At 31.2% G+C, this 11,956-nt stretch overlaps 1 protein-coding gene across 1 annotated transcript in view; it reads right to left on the reverse strand.

Moving 5' to 3' along the window:
• Nucleotides 1-664: 664 nt before the first annotated feature.
• LOC106472909 (cell cycle checkpoint protein RAD1-like) overlaps nt 665-11,956 on the reverse strand; it is an 18,655-nt gene continuing 7,363 nt past the window's right edge. The window contains exons 3-8 of the mRNA XM_022401453.1: nt 10,866-10,960; nt 7,532-7,643; nt 5,842-5,964; nt 4,430-4,494; nt 2,144-2,288; nt 665-827 (exon numbers count right to left, since the gene is read on the reverse strand). Coding sequence (XP_022257161.1) covers nt 786-827; nt 2,144-2,288; nt 4,430-4,494; nt 5,842-5,964; nt 7,532-7,643; nt 10,866-10,960 — 582 coding nt within the window. The 3' untranslated portion in view covers nt 665-785. The remainder of the gene's footprint in view (nt 828-2,143; nt 2,289-4,429; nt 4,495-5,841; nt 5,965-7,531; nt 7,644-10,865; nt 10,961-11,956) is intronic.

Here is an 11,956-nt window from a genome sequence, read left to right on the forward strand (position 1 = left end):
CACCACTTTAGTTGTTCCTCGAATCCTCTCGTTTCTAATCCTATCAAACTTTGACTAAAGCTAATTAACGAGTATAGTTGGCCTTAACTCTTTTGGTGATCACAGTTTTAACTATCAGTAACTACAAATAACAGTAGTAATAATATGTAGAGAGCTACTGTGATGAACAACCAATAATAAATTTCTAAGCTGAATGTGCTCCAAAAATGTTTTCACTTTTATTTTCTTGAAATTTGGAGGATAAAAATATGTAAGTTTAAGTCCCAAACTTTAAATCTAAGAACTTCCAAAAGATTGTTTTGTAGAGAATATACACAAATATTCAAGCAAACAGAAAAACCAATGAAAAAAAGCAGGTGTTATGAAACGTACATCTACGAGATTAAGTTTCAGAATTAATTTTCACAAAAGATTAAAGCAAATGTAAATAAATGTAGTAAATTTTAGTTAATTTCAAGCTAAGAATATCATGCCTTAATTTGCAGTTGTAACAGTAGACATCTTAGTCACCTTTAAGCTAGAAGTTGTGTTAACGTTTGGGCTGGGTGATCATGAACATCCTATAATAGTAAACTAGTATTCACTTCTAAATAAACTTTAATAACCGCACAGTATTTAAATAACAAACATATTCACCAATAATATGGAATCTCTCTACACTTGGTTTGGTTCAGAAATACAAATTATTTATTTGGATATGTTGTAACAAAGTACTAATATGTACATTAGTGTATATAAATATATATGTAAAAAATAACGATATACAAGACGTACAAAAGCGACAACTACTCATACTCTCCAACTTCTACCTCTTCATCTGGAACACACTGAAAACAAAATAAGATCCAATAATAAAAATTTAATTCACAACTCAAACTCAACAGTTTTTTAAATTATCTATGAAATAAATAATATTGTAACCTTAAGATATTATTTTATTAAATTCTTGGTTGCTTCTACACGGACATAAATATAAATTAAATTTTAAATCGTCACAACACTTTGAATTAAAATTTAAAATACATACTTACATTATTTAAAGAAGGTTTCTCAAATTATTTTAGTTAAATTGAAAAACAAACGTATTTTTAAGCTATTAGATAGACTTACTAGCTTTTTTAAACATTGTTCTAAACTACTGTGTATCTAAATGCTTACAGGTCCATGAACATTGATTTTTACACACTACTGTATTTGTGTAAGCAGCTGTGTTAATACATTGTTACTGTAGACAACACTCTTCTGTGAATTCGTGTCAATGTCTATGAAAACATTATATTCACAAGTTAACATGACCCTCTTTTAGCTATAAAGAGCTTAAGTAATACAATTACAAAATATGGGTGGAACCTTAAAATCATCTGCCAATCAAAGTAAAATATTAGTTCATGAACTACTCAGCATAACATTACAATATTTAAAACTGTTGGACTTATCGAACAAGATCCGTATGGTTAAAAATACATCAATGTATCAACCAATTTTATTATAACATTAGGTTTATGGAAATAATTCATACAAACAAGATTTTAATACACATATTCTTCAACTCAAGAACCAGATACTGCTTACTGGTTAGCACGTCATATATATATATATATATACAGTGGGTGCTGAATGGCTTTCCCCTCTCTGAACACCACTTCTAAATGAATAATGGCTACGCCTAGTCATTTAACTTATGTTTTACTATTGTGTTGCTTAAAGGTGACATTTGGGTTGAATATACCAACGATTACATTGAATTTCATTGTATACAAATTTGTAATGGCTATGCCTAGTCATTTAACTTATGTTTTACTAATGTGTTGCTTAAAGGTGACATTTGGGTTGAATATACCAACGATTACATTTATTTCATTGTATACAAATTTGTTACTATTAGTTCCAATATCACAAAACAACGAAGAAAAAAAGTTATCATCTAAAACACACTTTCATGTTACCACCACTAACTAGCAAACTACAATATAAAAAAAAAGTAAGTATATTTCCAACTAAAAATTAAAACCCTTCAAAGTTCATATTCTGTATTAAACATTTTACAGCTGAAAAATATTGTTCAGATCAAACTTCCCCATTTCAGTTCCCTCAATTTTGTTTCTTTTATGGAATAAAAATAATAGAAATTACATTTACTTACATAGTATTCAACAAAACATACGTGTTCATCTTCGGTTTTAATCATGTACTGCAGACATATGATTCCTTGTTCATCTGTTCGAATAGAGATCTTTAGAGACTGGATTAGAGCCTTAAGAGAGGGTTTAAGTAGCGAGATTTTATACCTAAAAGGAAAGAATTCTGTATTTGAATTTTTCTTCTGCAGTTCGTTTCTCTAGAATTTTAGTCGAAGTGCTCATTTATTATTATTTGATGCAACAAGCAGTAAGAAATCTATTTGAGATACGAATTATTTTTTCATACTATTTGAAATAACTGGGCATGAAACATCTATTAGACACATAATGTACATAACTGTATCTAATTAATTAATTAATTACTTTTCCTATCATATCCGTCACGTCTACTAATCATTAGATTTTACTGTTGTTATTAAAATGCCAAGGTAATGTGCCCTACAGATAAAGATTACACTCAGCTTTAGAACACATTAACGGAACAAATTTCATTCAGTCTCCAGCCTGAAGTTTCTTTGTTTGTTTTGAATTTTGTGCAAAGCTACACGAGGGCTATCTGCACTAGCCATCACCACCCACTGCCAACTCTTGGGCTACTCTTTTATCAACGAATAGTGGGATTGACCGTCACATTATAATGCTCCCATGGCTGAAAGGGCAAGCACGTTTGATGTGACGGGGATTCGAATCCGTGACCCGGAGCTTGCGAGTCGAGCACCCTAACCACCTGGCCCAACCCAGCCTGAAGTACTGGTAACAGAAGCTGCATGTAATGTTTTCAACAGTTACAAAAATATTATTATTTCTTATTATTTCACCTAAATAATCATTAAAAAGACAAAACACTAATATAGGTTTCTAATCTTTTGAATTCATTGAGTTAAATCACACCATCTCTGCTCTTCCTATCCTCCATACCAAACTTTCATTCAAAGTAACACTTTCTTTAGTAGCATTTTTTCACTTTATCTTAAGATTAGTGAATTTGGTCTTTTTGTGTAAAACAAAAGGCACGTGACACAGTGTGTAATTAATGAAATGCAGTTAATTGTTATAAGTCTTTAAATATTACAAATTTAGGTAAAATTAAAAACATAAGTAATTATGCCGTATCGGGAAAAAAATGTCTTTGGTTTTTTCTTTTTCAGAACATAAGTAAATCGTTTTAAACATTTCTTTGGAAGTAGTCATTAGTAAACTGATAGCATGACTACTGTGTATTTCTTACAGGTTCGAGCACTAATTAGTGGAAACTATGAATGATTCTAGCAGTAAAATATATTGTTGGATGGCAGAATTTCTCAATGGTTCTAATAATTCAACATGTGCTTAGCTACAGAACTTGCGGTTAGTCCTCTAAGTTAACCCTTCTGCTACTGGTAGGTCAAAGTGTATGTCATGACATTTTTAGAGTATTACATTCAAAATTTAATTAAACTACTTGATTATCATTTTATATAAACAAACTAATTCTAATTTTAATATTATATAAGTTTTAATTTATTAATTTTATAAGAAATTATTTTATAAAGTCCTAAATCTACCCTGGTATGATAATTCTGACGTTTGCTCTCTAGATATCCCCTCTTCTCTAATTTATTTACCACCCCTCTAAGAAGTATGGAATTTAACTTAATTACTCATTATAATATAGATATTACTGAAGCAAAGCATAATTTTTATAGCCTTCAATCTTATTTGTTTATGGAGTCATAAACTAGAAAATGAGACCCATTTACCATGCCCACCTGTCACATCTTCTCTTTCACAAATTGCCAATATTTCTCTCTGAACGAATAGAAAGCCTTAATCTATCAAATGATGTATCATGATAAGTTGTATTCTGTACAGAGTATTGTCTATTTCATCTTCAGTTTGTAAGTTTCTCTCAATGTGTCTAAATCAACAAGCTTAGTTAAATTTTAAAGGCTCTTTTGCCATAGTTAGGAAGTCAGATAAATAAATCATGATAGTTATCGGGGATTGTTTGCTTTGTGCATGTTATTATTCTGTGTTCTTAAGTGCATTATTTAAGAAAATAAAAACTTAATTTATGAACAATATAAAAAAAAATTAGGCTTAAAGTCCAACAGCAACACATTCCATAAACCAAACACATTCTCAAAGAAGGACTCACCAAAACTAAAGACGAAGGTTTACAGCTAATACACCAATAATGATACCTTGCATCTTTATTTAAGAAAACGAGATATTAAACAATAAAAGTGTTAGAAGAAAAAAAAAAGAAAGAGAGAGAGAGAGAGAAATTACTATGCTTAGTTAAATACCTGTTTGATTGTGTCTGGGTACACTGGAAAGATTCCACCATATCAGAGTCCTTAGAATAGTCCACCTACAACGAAATTATAAGCTTGAATAAATCTTTTTAGGGTTTATCTCACAACACCAAACAATTCAGGAGAAACTAGCGTCAGTATAGATTTCAAGTTTAATAATTTTTTTTCACTTGTAAGAAACAGACTATTACATTTTATTGTTTTATACTTCAGCTAATTCGATAAATATCATAAGAAATTATATTTCTTATTCAAAGTGATAATATTTCTATCTTTCTTATAGCAAATTCACTGGTCATATATAGGAAGAAATTGTTTAAAAGCTGATTCTAATTGCACTCGGCTGATTTTTCATTACTGTTAAATTTCTCTCAAGTGTTATTAACAACTGGTACTAAAGAGTACTAATAACCTTTAAACTACAAGTGCATTCACCACACTACTGCTGGGAATAGTATATGCATTATGTGGTGTGGCACTGTCTGATTTTTTGTTGTGTGTATTTATTTTATAAAGTAAGTGTGAACAGAATAACTCGAGAGTAAAGAATAAAAAAATACTGCTTTAATCTATACAGATTAAAAACTAGTACAAAATTCTGTTTTGTTTAACGTTATCGTGATTATTATTTTTAATTACCAGATTCCTTGTTCCTATAATTTATTTGTTGTCTGAAGATATAAAAGTTTTACTTTCTAACCGTTTGTGAAAAATCAGTTACTTTTAAAGCAAAATCTGTCTTCACAGGACTGGTGTTTTGATACATTCGCAGTTGTCTTCCCTCGAGGTTCTTCATCGGGATCTAGGAAGGTGAATGCATGTGTGGCAAAACATAAACTGTGAGCTAATTAACCTTCTAAGCACGGGTCTATCATTTTACGTGAGCATTGAAATTATGATGTTTTACATACTAGAACTCAATTTGGCAAGTTTGGCTCAAGAGAGCCATTGAAAGACTGAAACTGTAAATAAGCTCTTTCTACTGGTTATAAACATGTATGACACACAAGAGAATGTGGTTTTGGAAACTGTCTTGAAAACCAAGGACAGATGAGTGGGCTTCAGTCGTGGGTTGGGAAAATGTATTTGTATTTCAACAGAGGGAGAAGTTAGGACATTAAAACTGTACATTATACCTAGAAATTGATTTAAGATTGTGTCTAGGATAAATTAGATAGTGTAGATGCTATAATACTGAAGTCACACAAACTAAAAGAATTCAGAACACATGACACATGATGTTAAATATTAAAAGTTAAATAATATAAAAATTTGAATTATAACCTGTACTCTGATGCTTATTTTATTGACATAAATTGATGATAAAGTTGTTTAACTAAATTTTGAATGCAACTCTGTAAAACTGTATTTAAAGGATTAAGTAACAATGTTAAACTACTCACATGAATAGTGCCAGCATTTCCGAATGTCGACAACCTAAAGTAAGGTTTATCAGGTGACATAACAATCTGAAGTATCTCACTCGTCATATCCAGGTCACTCCAGGCCTCCCGTAAAATTTCTGACTGGATAAGAAAAAAAAAAACACTTTTAACATTCAACAAACTGTACAACAAGAAATTCAAATCATGGTGCAACTGTTACATTGAAGGATCTTGAAATTGTCTTATAATAAAAGTTTGTAATATTCATTCACAAAAGGAGAATGAGTATTAATGGGGAGGACATCATATGGATCCCAGGCCATGATATATGATACCATGCATACACATACAGCTCCAGGCTCGGCCCCACTGAAGATTTGAAAGATGGAAGACCACTATATAATGTGTTGATTTGATGATTAAGAAACTGGTGTTATTAAACTAAGACATCAATAATATGTATACAGATCATTCACTTACATTCATTCTGAAAGTAGACAATTTCTTCTTTCAGTACATCTTATGACATATGTGCAGTCTTTGAGTTACAGTGACATTAACAGAAAATTTTTTATAATTTGTTTTAGAACTTATACATTTTTTGTTTGAAATTCAAATCGATTTGCTTAACTCTGTTAGTGTGGTATTGCTAGGCCTAACTTGCAAAGATTGTTAAAAATATTTCAATTTATAGAAACTCTATTCCTAAAAATTAAAAGGGAATTCAAATAACAACCAAGCTCTGGATATTAAAATAAAATAGTTAGTTAGCACTGAATGGATAGTAAAATAAAATTTGAACATCCTGACTTATTAATTAGTCTCCATTTTTTTCATTTTCTGATCTTGTGATTTATTTTGTTAAATCTGTTTTACTACTCAAGAAAACAATGCAATGCCAAAATAAGACTGACGTACTACAATTAGTACAGTTTTATTGTTTGTTTATTGAACTTTACACAATGCTACTCGAAGATGACTTGCAAGAGCTGTCCCTAATTTTAAAATGATAGACAGCTAGTCATCACCACCCACCACCAACTACTCTCTACCAACAAATAGTGGGATTGACTGTAACATTATAATGCCTCCCATGGCTGAAAGAGTGAGCATGTTTAGGGAGAGGGTTTTGATCTTGTGACCTGCGGATGAGTTGAGCACTCTAAATAGTAAACCATGCCAGGCCTACAATTAACAATAATGCAGAAAAAAAACCCAACAAAATAACTACGGAGAACAACATCCTTTCAACCACCTAATCTTCTGTTTCTAAGAAAAATTACCTGGAAAGCAGGAAGAAATAAGTTATAGTAATTCATGACACAAAGTAAATGTTTTAAGACAATTTCCTTGAGAAACTTTTTGTAGTGGTTAGAGCAAAAATAAAAGTCATGTTTACAATAAATTAATAGTTTAGTTTTATTCTCTAGTTTTTGAATTGAGTAAAATTAACCTGAAATTGTAAATTCAAGAAAAATACTTCAGATGGTTATGATTTAGATATCCAGTTCAATAATTTTAAGGCCTTAGTTAAATTCAGTGATGAACACAGTCTCCACATAAAATGTCTGCAGTTTACTCAGTTATTTTTTGCTTAAAATTTTTATGTAAAGCCATATAAGGGATACCTACACAGCAGATTAACCAGACAGCCCAACTGCTTAAAATATAAAATAAAGGATTACACAGAAACATTTTCAATAACCACCTTCATTATCACTTTATTGACAACATTTTCTGGAGAAAACTGGAAATCCAAAACCTCTTCTGTTTCTTGTGTCTTAATACGGCAGTCAGTCAACACACCCCCTTCTTCAAGTCTTAAAAGAGAAAATTTTTATAAATTAGTTTTTAATTCATTTAAACATAAAACAGCCTTAAAAAAGAAAATATGTTTGTCAATAATCCTATGAATAAAACAAGAAATTACATAATAATAATAATAATACAACAATTTTCCAGCTTTCAAAACATTCAATAGATTTCGAACAAATTTGTTACTTTTGTGGATAACTTATGAAACTTAGATTGCATGAACTGATACATTTTCTTGGAAAAGTAAAAATGAAATAAGCCAATTAGAGATGGGCAGTTAGTGCAATTTACTAATCAATTAGTCACTGGGCTCATTAATCAATTATTCTCATGACACTAAGATTCGTATTTTCAGCTTGTTAGAGATCGATACTTAGAGAAACCGTTACACAAACAAGATTCTGGTATATTTTCTACTAATAAAACAGAAACAAGCATTAAGAACAGTTTCAAATTCTGTGTCTCGTGAAAACAAAATCTTGGAAGTAACGTAAAAAAATACTGAGAAGCAACATCCACTAAGGATTATTTGAAAAAGTAGAGTAACAATGACAAAATTAAAATCACAAACATCTTTTGATATTTATTATGATCATAATGATATTAGATTTTTTTCTGATATAACTTCAAGTTAGTTGGACAGAATTATGTTCTATGGATGGGTTCATTATGAAATTTGCTTGTGTGAATAACAGGAGTGAAAAACATCATCGAACAATAAACATAGGATTACTATGTCTAGACTAGAGTGTGAGTGACTGACTGGTGAGCAGAATCCTATCGTCCACGAAGACCTGAAGACCCAACGAGCAAAGATGACGTGAAAAGCATAACACTCCACAAAACACATACAGATCTGAAAAAAGACAGTCTGTTAGTGCCCAGAATGGGAAGGCAAAACTCACCAAGAGGAATTGAAGAAACAGATGTGACACTGGGGTGTAAAATCCCCCCCCCCCCAAGTGAGTGGTGGGACTCCATGGTGAAGCAAGGCGACTGCAGATAAGTATACACCCAGGAAAGATCAAGAAATGGACTTTAAACTCCTGTGTGTAGGAAGAAAAACGAAGACTGAAGTAAACTCCTGGTTGAGTTGGCTCCACACATTAGATAGCTCTGTTGTGCAGTGGGACATAAACAGACTGAACTAGACAAGATACATTCCTGAGGAGGATGGGAGGAGATCTGGGAAGTGAGTAGAGGGGGAGCAAAATGGAAGTCAGAAACGCTCTTAGAGAACCAATAAAAATAATGAAACTGTCATGAAGTAAAGCCAATAAGACACATAAACTAAAGAAACTGAAGTACACAGAACTAATGAAAACTTAGAAACATGTAGTCTACAAAGAGCTTAAAAGTAACACACCTGCAAAACTAAGAAAATCGACCTAAAACAATAAGTAACACCTAAAGTATAAAACCACTAAAGGGCCTGGTATATAAGATAACTGGCCCTTAAACATAGAACATATAAGTCGACTCAAAAACAAAGGACACAAAAAGAAAACTAAAGAACATAAGAATAAAAAAGCAACCAGTGAACAAAAATAAAGGTTGACTCAAAATTTATCCCCAATTAGATGTGACTAGTAGTAAAGATACAAAAAAAGGAACTTATAACTAAATAACATTAACAGTGAAAAAAATTTAAAACATTAAACCAAATTAATGCAAGAAACAAACTCTAAACACAAGTTGTAAACTAAAGTAACCTAGATGGTAATACAAGTATAAAATTCAACTTACACAACACCAAAATGACATAAATTATCAAGTGTGGAAATCAGATACATAAACACAAGCTCACATAAACTCATTGAACATGGGTATATCTACGGAGAGTGAGAAATTTATACTGAGAAACTTACCATAGATCTCCTGGAAAAAAAGAACAATACCTATCTTGAAAGGAAAAAATCGCCAGCCAAGTGTAAGACACGAACTCCCCATGAACAAAAGACTGTGCTCCCTCAGCAGACGTCATGAAACCTAAGACTGAGGCCTAGTGTTATAGCTGCTGTCTACTTATGGCAGAAAAATTATCAACCCTCATAAGAAACCTGAATTCATATCAACAAAGTAGACATTGGGAAACAGAAACATATCAAAAACAAACAAGTAGAAACTTGAACTTCAAACTGATATGAATTTGTGATCAAGATCAAATACAATAAAACAGGCAGATGAAGAACGTAAAACGCACGTGTATACACAAGAATGACAATAGAGAAAGTGAGGATTGTGTTTCAAGGGTAGAGGGAGCTACCCACACTAGTATAGAGGTCACAGTGGGATTAATGGAGGGTGGTCACTTGAAGCTGTAATGATGCAAGAAAGATAGGGGTATAAAAGATGGGTGTACTTTTAAAAAGTTTACCAATGCCTAGAGGTTAAATGAAGGATGAGATAGTACCATTTCAGAAAATAGCAATATAGCTAAGCTTATACTTTTGTGAAAACAAAGTGTACTGTAAGACTAACATAAATGCTAGCGACTCATAGTGTCAGCTAGTTTTCGGTAAAATCTTACATCAGACAATCATGAAGTAACCTCATTTAACAGTTACAGCATTATTCAGCCAAAATATTTCCCATTTTATATTTTTTTAAGAGTGTGTGTAATAATAATATTTAATGTTTTTTTTGTACTTAAGCTACAATATATTGCTACTACCAAGGCTTTTTGTCATAACGAATTGTGTATTTTCTTTTAAATTAACAGATTTGACAGAGTCAATTAGAAACAACTTCATAAGTTCAGCAGGTACACTGTGACCCATATCTGTTGATTATGTCCGTCATCTATTCGTGAAATAGTTACGTATTGATGTAAACTGTACAAATTTTCCATAATGTACTGACAAAAATGTATAAATTCAAGGTACAAGTAAAAATAAATAATGAAAAATTTTTGAAAACTTTTCATGGTATTTTTAAACGTTAAAAAAATGTTAATCTCGTTCTGAATATAAGTACTTCAAAAGCAATGTACGAAAAGATATAGAATAAAAACAAGTACTTTAAAAAATTACATATTAGTTACTGAAATATATGTAAAATTATTTAACAGAAGTAGTAATTTACATTTGTACAGAAAAAATTACTTTTGGGAAACTAGATCAAATATCGTGAGCAACAAAATTTTAAGTTTTTGTTTTTAGTATTTACTCCGTTATCTCCTTATAAATTCACAACATAGCCGTAATATTTATTTCTCAATTACTCACATTAATACAAGTGGAGATCCATAGCCTGCATAGCACAGATGCAAAGCTGTAGTAATTCCAGATACAGTACTGGCTCCAAATATATTAAGACATTCCTATTAAAGTGAAAAATACATTTGACAACTGTTATATTACTTTATATATGATACTTTAGGAATAACAATCCATCCATTCTCGATTTTTCAATACTCTGAAAGTTTAACCAATTACTTTACATATCTTACTGGATCATTCTGTAATAGTAAACGTTAAAAAAGAAGAAAATTTTCATAAAAATTCATCCGCCCAAAAAAGTAGTGCAGAGCCGATACTAAAAGAATTGCTTAATAGTATCAGATGTTGATTCAATAAAAGAAGTACAAAAATCTTACTACTTTTGGTTCACCAAAAGGATTATGGGAAAAAAAACAAGCTAACTTGATGATCATTTCCAGTGGCTGAATAAATGAAACTACAGGTTTTTAACATTTATCTCGTTAATATGTTTAACTTTCAGATTACTGCTTCCTTTATGTAATGTTTGCTGTTGGCGAGGGAAGAGAAGGAGTTCTACATACTGCATTATATTAATTTCATTATTTTGCCTGATGCAGCACTCAGTATAGAGAGCAAAAGAAAAACAGTGTAAAATCACTCATTTTCTGTATAAAATTTACAGGGACCCTAGCAGTAATTTATGAGATGAACTGAAATATTGACTGTACACTTACTTATATTTTCCAGTGTGACTCAGTGAGCCCCATTGCTAACTCTAGGGGTGAAGTTTGATCTTGACTGATTCATATTGTTCAATGTCAAATCCAAATTCGTCATGAAAGTAATTAACTTTAATTATCTGAACTTAAAGAGAGTGGACAGACCACTTTTTAAACATGCTTCGAAGAATATAATAAAATGAGTAGATAACAGAATACTAATCAATCCAACAAGGTCACCCATTAACCATAAACTCTTAATGCTTGGAGACAGCTTGAATGGGTAATGAAGAAAAACTTTAATATAAGTTTAACATAACAGCAAATGTACAACGTTTCGTCATCATCAGGTACTGTAAGTCTAAACGTTTATCTTTGTTATTCCATGTATAACTT

Source organism: Limulus polyphemus, unplaced genomic scaffold, assembly GCF_000517525.1.
Source record: "Limulus polyphemus unplaced genomic scaffold, Limulus_polyphemus-2.1.2 Scaffold5724, whole genome shotgun sequence".
In the NCBI taxonomy this organism is placed as follows: Eukaryota; Metazoa; Arthropoda; class Merostomata; order Xiphosura; family Limulidae; genus Limulus; species Limulus polyphemus.